The following is a 19,537-nucleotide window of genomic DNA, read 5'->3' as shown; positions in this document are numbered from 1 at the left end:
CTTCCGTGGTGAGCCTATGCAATAATTTATAATTGAGTGAGATGTATCCTGGCAGAATTAGGATTACCGAAATTAAGCATGAAATGAAATTGCGTGGCGTAATTGTATTGAAAGCCCAAATGTTATCTTATCACCGGTCGATCCCGATCAAGCAACTTCAACCAAAAGTATAACTCCTCCAATTCTGTAACCCTCTCAACTCGACCTATCGTTCACAAACGTAACGCTTCCTCAGTCCCCCCCGCCAGTAACTCTTCCTTGCAAGCCATGTAACGGGCGTACGGAACACACAATTGCTTCTCTTCCACATCTCCTCTCTTCGTTGCCTCCACTCAACAGAGAACGCGATGCAAATTTAAATCGATCGACCATTCTGCGGGATCGATGGATGTTCACTTTGTATGTAATTAAGCCAGTGAATTATACATTATGGCTCCCGAGACAAACGACGTGGAGGAAGCTCTCTTGGCTCCGACGACAGTAGCGATAGATAAGGACGAGGAGGAGCAGACGAGCGCGATACAGAGAGCCATCAGCCAGACGTTCAAAAGCACATCCCACCTCGCGAAACTCCTGCCGACCGGAACCGTGCTGGCATTTCAGCTTCTCTCCCCCATCTTCACCGACGCAGGCCGTTGCCTGGATTCCAACAGGACCATGACTGCCTACCTAATCGCGCTCTGCGGGCTGTCTTGCATCGCCCTTAGCTTCAGCGATAGCTTTGTGGATGCGAAAGGGAAGGTGCGGTATGGCTTCGCGACTCGGAGAGGCCTGTGGGTGATCGATGGAACAGAGAAGCTGCCATCGGAGAAGGCAATGAAGTACAGGATACAGCTCATCGACTTCGTGCATGCCTTCGCCTCTGTATCAGTCTTCGCGGCGGTCGCTTTGTTCGACCAAAATGTGGTTTCCTGCTTCTACCCGATCCCATCGGAGGAGACGAAGCAGGTGCTGACGTGCTTGCCAGTGGCCATCGGAGTAATCAGCAGTATGTTATTTGTAACTTTCCCAACAACACGCCATGGCATTGGCTTTCCACTACTTTCCCCTAATTGATGATTTGATTGGTTGTAATTAATATAATTCAAGTTGTCCCATGTCACAGAAATGTTTGTTTAATCTATTGCATTCGACTCTACTCTCTCATATTGGATTATGTTATATCATGGAAAATGAAAAAGAATCTAATAATGTTGTCTGATTGAACCGAACAAGAATGATTAATGTTTGTGTGTCCAATAGCATCATAGCATGACTTTTGATGGACCATGCATGTGTCTTCCATAATCCGCAAACTACTCCGCTAGTCACGCAGCTTAAACAGCAGGAACGCAAATACGTACATCAATCAACCTAGATATTAGTCAACCAATTGTTTGAAAGAAGGCAGCGCAATCAAATCCTATTGTCCTTAAATTCTCAATCTAATTAATCAAACAGACAAATCTCATAAACACACTACCCAAAAAGCACACAGCGTGCTTCCAGGCATCGATTGTGTCCACATCGATTCCCTCCTCAATCCCCGCATCGATCAGCTCCCGTTGACCGATTCAATTCCCATCCTCTATATTTACACACCGTCTCTCAATTCCTCTCCTTAGCTTCCATCCAACTCCACTAGTCTCCAATGGCTTCTTCCTCTGCTAACCAAATTCTACTCTTCTTCTTCTTCTGCTTCTTCTTCCTCTTTTTCCTCCAAATCCATGCAAGAGACAGCCGCCAGTTCTTCAGCAAAACCACCAGAGAACCAGCGACCGAAGCCTTTGCCCCCTCAGAAACAACCACCAAAGCCCACCAAGATACCCCCACACTAACACCTCAAAACCACAACAATAACAACAACAACGGATATGGCCTCTACGGAACCAGAACCACCGTCGGCACCTACAACTACAATGGAGGCCGCAGTCGTCCTGCCGACGTTGACTCCCAGGAGTCCAGCGAAGTGTACAGCAACCGGCCGAGCGAGTTCGAGAACCAGTTTGATCGTGACGCGCAAAGCTTGTACAATGCTCACGACGATGAAAGAAATTACAAGTATCCTGATAGTCGTCGTTCGAACAGTAGATGGAAGGGAAATGCTCAAGGGTACGGGGTGTATAATTATAATGGCGGAACAAGTGGCGGCTACTACGAGAGTAGTGGGAGGAGATCATACAGTTATGGGAATGGCTACGGTAGTCATAACAATGCCGCGGAAGAAGAAGAGTACCAGAACAAGAACCAAGAGATGGATCAGGAGAACCAAGAGGAGTTCGCTCCTTGAGCTAGCTAGCTTGCTTGCTCGAGCTCAGGTTTAATTATAATTAATATATTTGTTCGATCGGTAATATTAATCTCTAAATTGAAAGTTATGTCATCCAGTACTTAATTTTATGTTCTGTGATCGATGTTTCCTGGCACTGTAAAATCTGTTGTAATCGTTGGCGTACGCTTCATGCTTGGTAGAAAGTGGATCTTTATTATATGAAATGAAATAGGGTGAGAGTTTAGTCCATATTAAAAGTTTCATAATATTATAATTGATTTATATTAATCACCGCAGCCATCCCAAGCATCAGGGTTTTTTTATAATTCTTTAAAGTAATTATTTTAAAATTATTATGAAATTATATAAACAATTACATACGAATAGGAAATATTATTAACATATTTCTTTTCTCCACTATTTTTCTTACTCCTTAAAATGAATATATATATATATATATATATATATATATACACGCGTACACAATCATATTAAAACTATTCATGAATTTACATAACTTGGGTGTTTAAAAGATGATAGATTATGTAGATGAGGGAGTTTATGAAATTATTGAGAGTTATGGGTATCCACATACTTTTTTTTACAACACTCCCCCTTGGATGTTCATAATTAAGGAATCCGTCTCATTAAAACCTTACTAGGAAAAACTCAATGGGAAAAAACCTAGTAAAGAAAAAGAGTACGCCATTCCGTAACTGTATCACTATAAATTTAATGGACAACATAATATGGTATAGTGAAAATGTACTCCCCCTATTTAAAATATGATTTGAGATCTCTATACCGCCGCATTCTAATATTATGTACTAATTACTTAAATGTTATTGTAGATAATGCTTTAGTAAATAAACCTGCCAAATCATTGCTAGAGCGAATCTGTTAAACTTTAATATCACTATTCTTTTATAGATCATAAGTGAAGAACTTTGATGAAATATGTTTAATTTTATCCCTTTTGATGTACCCTTCCTTTAATTGAGTTATACATGTCACATTGTCTTCATATAATATTGTTGGAATTTTCTTATTAGTAGTTAAACCACCTTTTTCCTTGATATGTTGAATCATTAATATCAGCCAAACACATTCCCTACTTGCTTCATGTATTGCAAGTATTTCAAAATGATTCAATGATGTAGCGGTTATGGTTTGTTTGATAGATCTTCAAGATATGGTTGTTCCACCATATGTAAATAAATAATCAGTCTGAAATCGACCTTTATGTGGATCAGATAAATATCCTGCATTTGCATAATCAATTAACTCTGAAGTAGACATATTAGAATAAAATAAACCCAATTCGATGGTACCTTGAAGATACCTAAATATATGCTTAATTTCATTCCAATGTTTACGTTTTGGAGAAGAACTATATCTTTCTAATAAATTTACAGCAAATGCTATATCTGGTCATGTATTATTAGCAAGATACATTAATGAACAAATTACACTTAAATATGGTACTTCAGGACCAAGCAGTTCTTCACCGTTTTCACTAGGTCGAAAAGGATCTTTGTTCACATCAAGCGATCGAACAACCATCGGGGAACTTAATGGATAAGCTTTATCCATATAAAATCGTTTTAAAACCTTTAGTGTATAAGCTGATTAATGGATAAAAATTTCATCTGTAAAATGTTCAATTTGTAATCCAATACAAAACTTCATTTTTCCTAGATCTTTCATCTCGAATTCTCTTTTCAAAATATCAACTGTATGTATAACTTCTTCAGGACTTCCAATAATATTCAAATCATCAACATATACAGAAATAATGATAAATTTTAGTCCATCCATTTTTATAAAAATATATGGACATATTGGATCATTTTGATATTTATGTTGCACTAAATAATCACTTAGACGTTTATACCACATACGTACAGATTGCTTCAATCCATACAAAAATCTTTGTAATTTAATGGAATAAATATTTTTAAAATTTGAACTTGATGCTTCTGACATTGTGAGCCCTTCAGGGATTTTCATATAAATATCATTATTAAGTTTTCAATACAAATAAACTTCTACTACATCCATCAAATGCATTTCAAGCTTTTCTTGTGCTGTCATGCAAAGAAGATATCGAAATGTGATTACATTCACTACAGGAGAATATGTTTCTTCATAATCAATACCAGGTTTTTGAGAAAAACCTTGTGCCACTAAACGAGCTTTATATCTTATGATTTCATTTTTCTTATTTCGCTTTTATACAAAAACTCATTTGTACCCTACAGGTGTTACACCTTTTTGTGTTTCGACTACAAGTCCCAAAACCTCACATTTTGCAAGTGAGTTTAATTCCTCTTGAATTGCATCTTTCCATTTTGGGCAATCATGCATACTATGGCATTGTTCAATAGATTTTAGTTCTTGATCATCATTTTCATAAATAGTTTCAAGCGCTATATTGTATGCAAATTTATTGTCGATAATTAATCTTGATCGATTCAATTTCTTCCCTGACCTGACATAATTTATTGAGATTTCTTCATTATTTTTAAGTATCTGGACCTCTTCTGGAGTTTTATTAAAAGTTATGTCAGTTGTCTCTATAGGAGACCTAGACACTTCAAAATGAACATCTTGATTAGTTGCTCATTTCCTTTTTCGAGGATTTTTATCTTTAGAACCGATTAGTCTACCACGTTTCAGGCGAGTTGTAATCTCATTAATTGATTACCCAATTGGTACATCAATATGAGCCGGAGCATTAATAGCTAGTATATGTGACTTAGTCACTCTCTTCAAGTCAGTGAATGCATTAGGCAATTGATTTATAATTTTTTGCAAATGTATTATTCTTTGAACTTCAAATTCACATTGATTTATACGAGGATCAAATTGCGATAATGATGCATGCCAAGTGACTTCTTTGGGAAACTCTTTATTTTCTCCCCCTAGCTTTGTAAAATTTGTTTCATTAAAGTGATAGTCGGCAAATCGCACCATAAAAACATCTCCTGTCATTGGTTCCTAATATCTTATAATTGAAGAAGGATCATATCCAACATATATTCCTAATTTCATTTGGGGTCCCATTTTAGTGCATTGTAATGGGCTAACTCATATACCACACATCCAAATATTCTCAAATGGGATATATTATGCTCTTGACCAAAAGTTAATTGTAAAGGGGAGAATATATGATAACTGGTTGACCTGATAAGTATAAGTGTTGCTGCATGCAAAATAGCATGCCCCCAAATAGAAGTAGGGAGCTTAGTTCTCATAATCAATGGTGTAACTATTAACTAGAGACGTTTAATAAATGATTCAGCTAAACCATTTTGTGTATGAACATAAGCAATAGGATGTTGTCCCCTCGGATGGGTCTAGTGGCTAGCGCATGAGGTGTTGCCACAATGAGGTCTGGGGTTCGAATCTTGGCAAAAGTCGAGGTAAATACCTCCCTTATATGCTAGTCACTATTCCAAAGGCTAGTAGTCGCCCGTGATTTACCTCCTCCGTTTTGGCCCTGGGACGGGTTGACGGGGGCACTGGGGGCGAGCGTATTCGCCTTTTTCCATAATAAGCAACAGGATGTTCAACAGTTATTCCAATAAACATACAATAGTCATTAAATACTTGGGATGTAAATTCACCGACATTATTAAGACGTATTTTTTTGATAGAATATTTTGGAAATTGAGCTCTCAATCGAATTATTTGGGCGAGCAATCTCGCAAATGGCAGGCTGTGAGTTGATAATAAACATACATGTGACCATCTTGTAGAGACATCAATTAGCACCATAAAATATTTAAATGGTCCACATGGTGGGTGAATAGGCCCACATATATCGCCTTGTATACATTCCAGAAATGTAGGGGATTCAATTCCAACTTTAGATGGTGAAGGCCGTATAATAAGTTTTCCTTGAGAACAAGCAGAACATGAGAATTCATTAAATTAGAGAATCTTCTGGTTCTTTAATGGCTGTCCATGTGAATTCTTGATAATTTTTGAAACATTGTAAAACCAAGATGTCCTAATCGGTCATGCCAAAGTATAAAATCATTTAAATCAGTAAACTTCAGGTTTACTATTGCATTTATTTCTACTGCATATATTATTATGTAGTACAAACTAGATAAGAAAGCGGGTAATCTTTCATATACATGTTTCTTACCCAACACTAATTTTGTAATATAGAGATATTCAATATTCTTATTATATGTCTCAATGTGATATCTATTTCGGCGAATATCTTTAAAACTTAGCAAATTTCTTTGAAACTTAGAGAGAACAATGCATTGTCAATAACAAATTTTGTTCCTCCAAATAATGATATATTAGCTCTTCCGAAACCTTCAATAATATTTGTAGTACCATATATTGTATTAACATTACTTTCACTCATTTCTAAATAAGAAAAATATTTTTTCTTTCTAAATATAGAATGTGTCGTTGCACTATCAATAAGACATAAATCTCCATTATTGAATCCAAAAGTCATGATATTCTTCATTAAAACAAAAGAGATACATAATAAAAAACAACTAAAAGATTAGTAAAAGAAAACATAATAGTAAATGAACTAATTTATTTTAAAATATTTGATTAATTTAGACATTTCTATAAATATCTTCATTTCCAATCAAATTGTCTATCTCCGCATCAGGATCTGCAAAGAAATCAAAAACATCCAAATGTGTTATCATAGAAGGACCAACAATTGTGTTATTGTCTTGAAAGACAACATTTGTCTTTATATCTTTTGCCTTGCCCTTTAAAGAGGCTTGGTAGAGATCAATAAAGTATTTTGGCGTACGACAAATACGTGACCAATGCCCTTTCATGCCATATCTATAAAATGAATTTTCTGATTTATTTTCGTCATTATCTTGTCCACTTTGAACCCTTTTACCATTGTCATTTGCCCACTTTTGGTGAACATTATTGTTAACCCACTTTTGGTGAGTTGTTGTGTTTCTTTTATTACAATCATCATGATTTTCTTGAGATCGATCATTTTCGTATCTATCACCACGACCACGACCATGATGAAATTTTTGTCTGTGCTGCCATTTATCATTTTTACCAGTTATCTCATTCACTTCAGGGATTGGACTAGCATAGTTGGACGGATCTCATGATTTTTCATCAAAAGCTTGTTATTTTACTCAGCCACCAGAAGACATGTAATCAACTCAGAATATTTCTTAAAACATTTCTTTCTATATTACTACTGCAGGAGCATGTTAGAAGCATGGAAGGTAGAATATATTTTTTCCAACATATCTTCATCAGTAATTTGTTCACCACATAATTTTAATTTTGAGCTAATTCTAAACATTGCTGAGTTATATTCACTTATAGATTTAAAATCTTGTAAGCATAAATGAATCCATTCATAACGAGCATTTGGAAGAATCACGGTTTTATAATGGCTATACCTTTCCTTCAAATTATTCTATAACTCAAGTGGATCTTTAATCGTCAAATATTCAATTTTCAATGCTTAATGAAGATGGTGACGAATGAATATCATTGCTTTTGCACGATTTTGTAAAGATTCCTTATTTCCATCTTTTATGGTGTCTCCAAGACCCATAGCATATAAATGAATCTCCGTATCCAAAATCTACGATAGATAATTTTTTTTTCAGAAATGTCAAAAGCCCAAACTCTAACTTTGAAAGATTGGGCATAGTAAGAATTTATTTTAAAAAAACTAAATTATTAATAATAATTATCGTGCATCATATATATTTATTAATAAATGATAAAATATGATATAATCAAAAGATGATTTGGTAATACTTAACTGTAAAATATTGTAAAATTTTTGAAACGTTGCAAGCCATACAAATAAGTAACTAACTAATAGTTAATCAGATAATAGCTAACAAATGATAAAGGAACTATAAATTTAATTTCTTGGCATACGAATAATTTTGATTGAGAAAAAAAAATGTATATATAAATATATCTATACATTTTTTTTGATATTATCTATAATTGATTTTAAAAGAAAAAGTAGAGCTCTTCGTCCTGATAATATATTGTGAAATTATATAAATACTTGCATATGAAAAGAAAATATTATTAACCTATTTCTTTTCTTCACTCTCTTTCTTACTCTTTGAAATAAATATATACATATGTATTTATAGGTACATAATTATATTGAAACTTCTTATGAATTTACATAACTTAAGAGTTTAAAATATGATAAATTATATAGACGATAGTATTTATGAAATTATTTGAAATTATGAACATCCACATACTTTATCTTACAATACAAATAATAATTTATTTAGTGTAGAAATTATAGTTGAAATTTCCTCCATCCTAAATTGTGAAACTTGTTTCATAAATTATTTCCAATTTCAAGCAATTCCTCCGTCATCTAATTTCATTTCTATTGAAAATGGAAAATGGGAAATGAAAAAAAAAAGTTTGTTTACAAAGGAAAATGTAAGACTCATCCCGTACGCCCGTTCCCCTACCGAAGGATCCGGAACGGAACAGGGGACTCCGCAGCCATGCCGATCTGCGCCAACCCCCCGGACTCATCCTCCTCGTCGTCGTCGGGATCCAGGGTGTGGATTTCCCATCTCACCGTTCTTGGCGTAGCGATTGCGGCCTCAGCCGGTGTGCATTTCTTTCTACGACGCCGTTCCGGCAAGTTCCGGAGCAGAGTGGTCGGGATCATTCCTGCTCGGTTTGCCTCCTCCCGCTTCGAGGGGAAGCCCCTTTATCTAATCCTCAGCAAGTCCATGATCCACGTCTCAATTCTCTTGATCTCGCTACGTTTTTCTTTACCGATGCGAACTATGCGTTTCTATTGTCGTGCATTCTTATTTGAAGGAAGTCCCGTCCAAGATTTTTTTTTTTAAAGGATTTTAATGCTCTTATATAAGCTGTTTATCACCAGTTCTCTTGTAGTTGAAATCTGTCATGTATGCTGAATCCTCATAGAAACCTTGCTGCATTTGGGTGGAACTCCAGATACCCTACCTCTGATTCTAGTTTAGGGCTAAACTTGAGTTGAGCGTGTGCAATCCTCTGACCACCATCTATAATTTGTTGGATATGGGCTATAAAATGAGTAAGGATGTATCAGTAAGAACCTTCAAACAACGTGATGTCGATATTAGAAAGTGTATTTACTTGAGAAAATTTGTATATTAGATTAGCTCTTCTGCCTCGTACACTTTCTGTTTATTTGTGTTACGGAAGATGTAAATATCCTTGTGCTGAGACAAGAATTATACTACTACAGCTCGTATCAAATTTAATTTGACCTTCCTGTCTTTGCATTTGGATAGAGTGTTGGATATTGGGGTCTTAAATGGACCAAAACGATTTTGAGGAAGGAAGCCATCAATTGTTGAAAGTCGTAATTGACTTCAAAATTGAAATCTACGATTCGCGTAGATAGATTTAGACTATTAATTTGGTCAAAACCGATTAAGGGTGAATGGGAAATTAATGTTTAAAGTCGGCCCAAAATAACATTTATTATTCATTAATAAAGTGCATGGGAGAATAGTCCCACATCGGAAATTCTCGATGTGTATTCTCTACTTATTAATGAAGATGTGTTAATGGAGTTAACACAAAAAATAAAAGGACAGGTGCTCCCTTAGCCCAGGGCGAGCAGGTGCTCGCACCTGTGAGCCCGCCACGTGCGCAATGAGCGCTTTGTAGGCGCACTTTGCACTACCTGGCGTGGCAGCACCTATGCGGCATCCTCGTGGGCAAAGGAAGATGACTGGACAGATGATCTAGATCGATCCAGCCCAAGGAACACATCCACTCACCCAAAGGACAATCAACCTCTTCTTTCAGTATAAATAGAACCCTCCAGATGATGGAATATTCACTCAATTCACTCAATCCTCTCTTCTCTTCCTCAAGCATTTATCTCATCTTGTGCATTCAAGAGTCCAAGAAGTCTACTAGAAGGTTCGCTGGTCTCGGAAGTCGGAGTGCTACGATTCTGAGACGTTCGTCGTCGTTGTATCTTGGGAACGAATTGCAACAATTCGTTAAGCACCGTAGCGGAGCAATATCGTTTACGGAGATAGTGTCGAACACTAGCCTCGACGATCAGTTTGCATACTCCAGAAGCTACCAGGGAATAACAGTCGTAAACGATAATTCGTGCAAACTGATATGGCTACCGACCGTCGTTCCGACAACCATTCCGCACGGAGAAAAGCCGGAGAAATTCACCGGAACCGACTTCAAAAGATGGCAGCAGAAGATGTTGTTTTATCTAACAACGCTAAACCTTGTACGGTTTTTGCACGAAGACACGCCAGCCGCTACGGAAGGTAGTAAGGCTGCTAGCGATGCATGGTCTCACGGAGATTTTTTGTGCCACAATTATATACTCAACGCCTTGGACAACACGTTATATAACGTATATTGTTTTCTGGAGACGGCGAAATCTTTGTGGGAATCCCTTGAGAAGAAATACAAGACCGAAAATGCTGGATTGAAGAAATTCATCGTCGGTCGGTTTCTGGATTTCAAGATGGTGGATTCAAAAAGCGTCTCATCTCAAGTCCAAGATATGCAATTAATACTGCATGATCTGGACGCCGAAGGCATGAAGCTGAACGAGACATTCGCAGTTGCTGCAGTAATTGAGAAGCTCCCTCCGTCATGGAAGGATTTCAAGAATTACCTAAAGCACAAGCAAAAGGAGATAGGGCTGCAAGACCTGATCCTGAGGCTACGAATAGAGGAGGATAATCGAAAGTTATCCGACTCCAGAGGAACCAAGCGGACTATAGACGAAATGTCCAACCTGGTCGAGCCGAACGCTAAAAAATCGAAGCAGTTCAAAAAGAAGGCTCAAGCAAAGAAGTTCAAAGGCTCCTGTTACAACTGTGGAAAGGCAGGACACCTGTCCAAGGACTGCAGACGCCCAAAGAAGCCAACCAAGGGGCCAAAGGATGCTGCGAATCTTGTCGCAACCTCTCTTGAGGACTTGGATCTCACTGCGGTTGTATTTGAAGCCAATTTGGTGGATACCAACCCGAAGCAGTGGTTCATTGATACTGGAGCAACTCGTCATATCTGTTCCGATAAGGCGATGTTCTCCAAGTATACTCCGATAAATGGCAGGAAGCTCTATATGGGTAATTCCACGACGTCGCCAATTGTTGGACTCGGAAAGGTTGTTCTGAAGATGACGTCCAGAAAGGAGCTAACACTCATTGATGTACTTCATGTTCCCGACATCAATAAGAACCTAGTTTCTGGAGCGGCATTGGTCAAGGCCAGATTTAGGCTAGTGTTCCAGTCAGACAACTTTGTACTTATGAAGAATGGTGTCTTCGTAGGAAAGGGGTACCTAGAAAAGGGTCTATTCAAAATGGTTGTAATGCCTGTACTCCGAAATTTTGATGGTAATAAAATAAATGCTTTCAACTATGTTGTTGAGTGTTTTAATTTATAGCATGATCGACTCGGACATGTGCATAATAATACTCTCAAACGTCTCGTCAAATTAAAATTATTACCAAACGTCAATGTTGACGGAACACACAAATGTGAAGTGTGCGTGGAAGCGAAAATGACGAAACTACCTTTTCATTCGGTGGAAAGGACAACAACTCCTCTAGAGTTGATACATAGTGATCTATGTGACTTGAAATTTGTGCAAACTAGAGGAGGTAAAAAAATATTTTATTACTTTTATCGATGACTGCACAAAGTTCTGTTATGTCTTTCTTTTAAGAAGTAAAGACGAAGCCTTAGAGGCGTTCAGAACCTATAAAACAGAAGTTGAAAACCAACTTGACAAACGAATTAAAATAATTCGAAGCGATAGAGGTGGAGAATATGGTGCACCGTTTGATGAATTTTGTACAGAATTTGGCATTATCCATCAAACAACGGCGCCTTACTCACCTCAATCAAACGGTGTTGCCGAACGTAAAAATCGGACACTAAAAGAAATGATGAATGCCTTGTTAATAAATTCAGGCTTATCTCAAAACTTGTAGGGGGAAGCAATATTATCGGCAAATCACATTCTCAACAGAATCCCTCATAAGAAAAATGATAAAACTCCATATGAACTATGGAAAGGTCACGAGCCATCGTACAAATACATGAAAGTGTGGGGGTGCTTGACAAAGGTCGAAGTATCTAAACCAAAGCAAGTAAAGATCGGACCTAAAACGTTCAATGCGGTATTTGTCGGATATGCCCATAATAGTAGTGCATATCGTTTCCTAGTTCACAAATCAGACATTCCTGATATACATGTGGGAACAACCATAGAATCTCGGAATGCGATATTCTTTGAAAACGTATTCCCAAATAAAAAGGGAAACGTTGAAAGTGATAGCAACGGAAGTTCAAACAAAAATGACGTTACCGAACTTAGCTGTTATAAAAGGACTATTGACGATCAAAGTGAAGAGGCACGTCGTAGCAAACGGGCTAGAGTTGAGAAATCGTTCGGGCCAGATTTCATGACTTTCATGTCAGAAATGGAACCAAGAACATTAAGTGAAGCTCTCTCTAGACCCGATGCTCCAATGTGGAAAGAAGTTGTCAATAGTGAAATTGAGTCTATCATGAATAATCATACTTGGGAATTAGTAGACCTTCCTTCTGGTAATAAACCATTAGGTTGTAAGTGGATACTAAAATGTAAGTATAAAGCTGATGGATCAATTGACAAGTATAAGGCCAGACTTGTAGCTAAGGGGTACAAGCAAGAGGAAGACCTTAATTACTTCGATACATACTCACCGGTGACAAGGATTACGTCCATACGAGTGCTAATAGCCATTGCAGCACTGTATGACCTTGAAATATATCAAATGGATGTTAAGACTGCGTTCTTAAATGGTGAGTTGGAAGAAGAAATTTATATGGAGCAACCCGAAGGGTTCATGGCTCCTGGAAATGAGAAAAAGGTGTGTCAACTTGTTAAGTCGTTGTACGGACTTAAGCAAGCGCCTAAACAATGGCACGAAAAATTTAACAAAGTAATGCTGTCAAACGAATTCAGAATAAATGAATGTGACAAATGCATTTATGTCAAAAACACACCTGAAGGCTATGTAATTATCTGTCTATACGTAGACGACATGCTAATAATGGGCAGTAATCATGACTACAAAGAAAATGTTGACAAAAAATTTTGATATGAAAGATATGGGTCAAGCAGATGTTATATTGGGAATTAAAATTCTCAGGACATCAGAAGGGACAGTTTTAACACAATCCCATTATGTAGAATCTGTATTGAAAAAATTCAATGCGTACGATCTCTCTACAGTGAAAATACCTATGGATCTAAGTCAACACTTAGCGAAAAACCATGGTGAGACCATATCACAGTTGGAATATTCTCGGATAATAGGCAGTTTGATGTATCTCACAAACTGCACACGTCCAGATATTGTCTGTACGATCAACAAACTGAGTCATTTTACGAGTAATCCAAACGACACCCATTGGAAAACATTGATGCGAGTTCTCAGATATTTGAAATATACTATGAACTTTGGATTACATTATGGAAAATATCCCGCTGTGTTGGAAGGATATTGTGATGCTAATTGGATATCAGATACAAAAGACTCCAAATCCACTAGTGGATATGTATTCACGATCGGTGGGGGAGTAGTATCTTGGAAATCCACTAAGCAGACTTGCATTGCTCGGTCAACTATGGAATCCGAGTTTATAGCACTAGACAAAGCAGCTGAGGAAGCTGAATGGCTGCGGAATTTCTTGGAAGATATTCCGAGCTGGATGAAACCTGTGCCTGCCGTACTAATCCACTGTGATAGTCAATCGGCGATTGGAAGGGCACAGAGTAATATGTATAATGGGAAGTCACGACATATATGTCATGGACATAATACCATTAGGCAGTTGATCTCGAATGGAGTGATTGCAATCAACTATGTTAAGTCCAAAGATAATTTGGCAGATCCTCTAATGAAGGGGTTGAGTCGAGATCAAGTATACTGCTCATCAAGAGGAATGAGATTAAAAATCTACAACTGAAAATGACTGTAGCGGTAACTCAACCTTTTTGACTGGAGATCCCAAGATCTTGGTTCAATGGGACAACGAAGTTACAGAAGTTGTGGTCCAGCACATTCGATAGTTTATCTCTATCCCAATCCTAGGATGAATTTGTGCTGTCCTACCTCATGTAGTGAGGTTAAGCTTATGCTTTTAGTGACTTCTATACCTGATAAGGTGGAGTATGGTAGGATACTCTTGATAGAAGTGTCACCTATGTGAGTGTGAAGACAGGCCGCTTTAATGAAACACTCATGAATCCAAGATGGTATCCATGGCCGAAACGGAACCAACCATGAGAACCTAAAGTAGGTGAGATAGATCTCTGTGTGGGTGTTATTGTCTAAGTATACACCAACAGCGAGCAGTTCAAGACATCACGTTCACTGCGCAGCCTAGTATACTCGATAGCATTTCACTACGAAAGGTTCAAAGCCACAAGCTACCTCTCCCGATGCAGTGACTTATCGATTGGACTCTTGTAAAGTGTCAGCATGCATACACGCATTGCATTAATTTCCATTCATGTGGGGGATTGTTGGATATTGGGGCCTTAAATGGACCAAAATGATTTTGAGGAAGGAAGCCATCAATTGTTGAAAGTCGTAATTGACTTCAAAATTGAAATCTACGATTCGCGTAGATAGATTTAGACTATTAATTTGGTCAAAACCGATTAAGGGTGAATGAGAAATTAATGTTTAAAGTCGGCCCAAAATAACATTTATTATTCATTAATAAAGTGCATGGGAGAATAGTCCCACATCGGAAATTCTCGATGTGTATTCTCTACTTATTAATGAAGATGTGTTAATGGAGTTAACACAAAAAATAAAAGGACAGGTGCTCCCTTAGCCCAGGGCGAGCAGGTGCTCGCACCTGTGAGCCCGCCACCCGCCACGTGCGCAATGGGCGCTTTGTAGGCGCACTTTGCACTTCGCATCATCGCGAGGAGCTTAAATTTATGCTCCAGGTGACATTGCAGTGCCTACGTGGCACTCGGGTGACGTGTCAGGCTCGTACCTGACGTGGCAGTACCTATGCGGCATCCTCGTGGGCAAAGGGAGATGACTGGACAGTTGACTTAGGGAATGGATGGCTACCGTTGATCAACGTTGATCAAATAGGTATGATGGATCGCTTGTGATGCGATCTAGAGCGTTGGATCGCAAAGAGTAACGATCTGACGGCTTGGGATGAGACTTGATCTGAAGCATCGAATCAATGGATCCAGATCCGATGGCCGATGACAATAGGCGGGATCTGAGGGTCACAACTCCTCAGATCTGATGGATGAGATTGAAGTGGGCTTGGTGAAGGGTTACAACCCTTCAGAATGGATGATCTAGATCGATCCAGCCCAAGGAACACATCCACTCACCCAAAGGACAATCAACCTCTTCTTTCAGTATAAATAGAACCCTCCAGATGATGGAATATTCACTCAATTCACTCAATCCTCTCTTCTCTTCCTCAAGCATTCATCTCATCTTGTGCATTCAAGAGTCCAAGAAGTCTACTAGAAGGTTCGCTGGTCTCGGAAGTCGGAGTACTACGATTCCGAGACGTTCGTTGTTGTTGTATCTTGGGAACGAATTGCAACAATCCGTTAAGCACCGTAGGGGAGCAATATCGTTTACGGAGATAGTGTCGAACACTAGCCTCGACGATCAGTTTGCATACTCCAGAAGCTACCCGGGAATAACATAGAGTTCAATGGAAAACAGTTATTTCACTATATTCTTGTGTTATTTATTCTTTCTTAACAGAGGACATGGGAGAGAGAAAACCTGGCCTCACCTTTGGAGGATGTTGGTAAGTATGCACAGTTAATTAACTAGTAGGTGTAAATTATTCTACAAGAAATCAACATTTCTTTCTAATGCATGTAATACTGGTACACTCATAAAAAGGACAGTCTGGTACATGAAACTCCCATCATATGAGGTCTCGAGAAAGGATCCATTATACATAATTTTACTTTACTTTTTGTAAGAGGCTATTTCTAGGATTCGAACCCGTGACCTTTTAGTCATAAAGCAACAACTATGAGTGTAATACCGGTACACTCATGATGATCAAATTTGTTTGACACTTACATTCCATCATCAAGTTTTTTTGGTACTTATATTCCAATTGCATTCTGTTTCATCTTTTAACATCTCTTAATTATTCAATAGGGTTCATAAATAGACTAGGATGTGTTTCAGTGTTGTTAAGTACTCACTGTAATCAAGTTGGAGCACTTTCCTAATTTTCTGAGATTATACAATTTCCAGTTCAGTGATTTAACCATTCATGTAGAAATTACAATGATGAAATTATGACCTATAAGACTAACTCTTTTGGATTTTTCATACAATTTCTATCTTTCATCTGTATTTGCTTACTCTTTTTTTGCAGTTGTTGCAACAGATGATGAGAAGATTGCAGAATGTTGTAGAGGATTTCTGTGCTGATGTAGTTGTAATGACCACTCTTCTTACTACTGCTCTATTACTCTCTAAGAGTGATCGTTACTTAACTACTAACTCTACTTAACCGGTATAATTAAAAACCACGAGGAATCCCTATTGAAAAATTTCGGCAGAGTCTCCCCTGTACTGGTGACCATAATCATTAATACATAACATAATATACACAACCACAGGCGGCTGGAACATTTATCAAACAACCACGCAGTTTATAAGACACAACAACTAAAAAAAAAAAACTATTCTAGCAATAACAAATGAATAAAACTCCAACAGTGGAAAATAACCAAACTAACATTGCGGAATGAAAATACAATCTAAAAAGACATAAACCATAAGGTACAACTCAACTATTTCTATCCACTAAACATGAAAACTCAAAACTTCCCAGGTCTCTCCATAGTCCTGGCATCACACATCCATCCGCACCTCCTTGTCGCCTTCCTTTGCTAACACTTTTCTTTTCCTGTATCTGCAGTAAGAGGAAATGCAAACTATAAGCAAAATGCTTAGTAAGCGCTATTTAACTCACAAAATCTCGATATGCATGTACATATATCTATAACATGATCTAACTGATTACTTACTGAAGACTACTCATGCTCATCTACTAATAAAAGAACAAGACATGCTGAAATGCTAAACATGTAAAACTACTCATGCTCAGAAAATAGCAAAGAACAGTAAGCTAATCTAAATAACATGCTAGCATAAAAGAAAACTCAACTTGCTGATTTTAAAACAAAGTGAAACTTAATTCATCTGTTCTAAACTTATTCTTTAATTCACTTGTTTAAAACTTATTCTTTAATACTTTATACTTATGTAAAACTTACTTTACTTGTTCAAAAACTTATACTTATAATACTTCAAAATAGTAATCAACTTCTCTTGGGCCCGACAACTGTACTTGCTTTTACTTTTGTAACGACCCGACCTATTTGGCGGCCCATTTGGCGACCCTCGGGTCGTCGACCGTCGACCGTCGACCGTCGGCCGTGCCGTTACTAGTAGGTTATCTAAACCTAGGGACGACTATGGGAGCCCAACCCAAGGACAACCAAGAGTCCAGCACAATGCCACTGATAAAAGTAAAATACTTGTTATCTTTTAATACTTCTATATAATGCCTCGGCATTTTCTTTAGCACCTTGTGTGCCAAAATCCCTAAAGTCTTGACTTTGGGATCTACTTAAGGCCTTGGCCTTTTTATTTCTTCTCTTTATCTTTCTTATACTTGTTAATACCTCTAATAAAGAAATATCTCATGCTCATCTAATAATAAAGGAATCAAACAGGTTGAAATCTGAAACTGTAAATAACTAAAGGCTGAAAACTAAATCTGCATGCTTAAAACTTCCAACGGAAAGATCTAAAACAGCAATTAAACTAAAGGCGAAAACTGAAATGCTAAATCCAGGAATTTGGAACAAATGTTAGAGTAGCACTAAAAGCTAAACTAAAACTGAAGGCTTAATGCTAGGCTGGAATCTACACAAAGGTGCTAAAAATAAAGGCCGTTCGTGCTTGTTCAAGTAAGGAAAATGCACCACACACATATATGTTCTGTTCATGCTAAATAAGGTAGCAAGGAAAGGAAAACTGCACTTCTATCAGCAATGGAAAAGAAATCTGCTCATGCTTACAAATAGCTAAGATAAAGCTAGAAAAACTGCACTTCTATTAGCAATGGAAAAGAAATATGCTCATGCTTTACTAACAGCAAATGAAAACTAAACAACAAGAGAAAAATCTAAACAACATGCTAAATCCATTCAAATCCCTTCTCCTCTTCTTTAACAAACAAAAACTGGAATCTGAAACTTCAATTCATGGCAGTAAATAAAGGAATCCGAAACTACTCATCACTATGACAAATGAAATAAAGACTACTTGCTCAAAAGAACTAAACTATTTCATACTTAGATTTAACAAAGAAATTTCTAAATTGAAAGACTAAACTACACTATCAATGGATCTAAAAACTGCATGTACAACCGGAAAACACACAACCTGCAGCCTATCCCAAAAAAAAACTTGAACTAGAGAAGAAACAAGGGTCCGGAACTACTCCTACCGCAGGTGAGTAGCAACTTACCTTGGGTTTCTTGGACTTACAGCCGAAGAAGAAGGCTTCCAATGCTTCTAGGGCTTGCGGAGGATCTCGCAAACTCGCCCTCTTCCTCGTGCCTACGGATTCTCCTCGACGAGAGGAGCTCGGACTTGTGGAGAACCCACGGAGAGGTCCCATTTGGCTGGCCGCCGGAGAAGCCCTAAAGCTCTGTTGCGTTCTTCGCCCGAGAGAAAACGCCGTTGCCGAGAGAGGAGAAAGGAAAAGTTAGGTTTTGATTTTTGAAAATCACTTAAGCCCTCTTTTTATAACCTAAGGTAATTTCCGTTATCAACTATTGCTTAAGAATATTTCGTGCCTTACTTTTTCATGAATTATCTGCGGGCCAGTTGGTTGGCTGCGTTCCGCTTAAAACTCGGTTCGTGTGATCGAGTCTCGGCTGCAACCATTTTATTTCCTATTTATTCTCTGTTTCCTAACTACTGCTTAAATAAAATTTTTCTCCCGGCTTTAACCAAATCCCAGTCGCAGCTGCGATTCTTCAGTCGCACACTTTTTTATTTCCAATTTATTTAAACGTTCCTAAATACTGCTTATATATATTTCATCCCATATATATTCACAAACAGGTCGTAGACCAGTTGGCTTGTTGAATTCGGTTAAGACTCGAGCCAAGTCTGAAGTCTTGGGTTCAAA

At 37.8% G+C, this 19,537-nt stretch overlaps 3 protein-coding genes across 3 annotated transcripts; all 3 read left to right on the top strand.

The window, feature by feature from the left end:
- The first annotated feature begins 200 nt into the window (after positions 1–200).
- On the top strand, positions 201–1,163 carry LOC122016561 (protein DMP4-like). Its single transcript, XM_042573900.1, has one exon. The coding sequence runs from the start codon at positions 430–432 to the stop codon at positions 1,054–1,056; it is 627 nt and encodes a 208-aa protein (XP_042429834.1). The 5' UTR covers positions 201–429; the 3' UTR covers positions 1,057–1,163.
- Positions 1,164–1,630: 467 nt separating this feature from the next.
- LOC122013969 (probable serine/threonine-protein kinase clkA) lies at positions 1,631–2,269 on the top strand. Its single transcript, XM_042570173.1, has one exon. The coding sequence runs from the start codon at positions 1,631–1,633 to the stop codon at positions 2,267–2,269; it is 639 nt and encodes a 212-aa protein (XP_042426107.1).
- Positions 2,270–8,769: 6,500 nt separating this feature from the next.
- LOC122013968 (3-deoxy-manno-octulosonate cytidylyltransferase-like) lies at positions 8,770–16,755 on the top strand. Its single transcript, XM_042570172.1, has 2 exons — positions 8,770–9,037; positions 16,700–16,755. Exons 1-2 carry the CDS (start codon positions 8,770–8,772, stop codon positions 16,753–16,755), a joined length of 324 nt encoding a protein of 107 aa, XP_042426106.1.
- The last annotated feature ends 2,782 nt before the right edge of the window (positions 16,756–19,537 follow it).

The sequence above is a fragment of the Zingiber officinale genome, chromosome 8B (genome assembly GCF_018446385.1).
Source record: "Zingiber officinale cultivar Zhangliang chromosome 8B, Zo_v1.1, whole genome shotgun sequence".
Lineage (NCBI taxonomy): Eukaryota > Viridiplantae > Streptophyta > Magnoliopsida > Zingiberales > Zingiberaceae > Zingiber > Zingiber officinale.
Note: the sequence above shows the minus strand (reverse complement) of the source record. Positions and strands in the feature narration are given on the sequence as shown.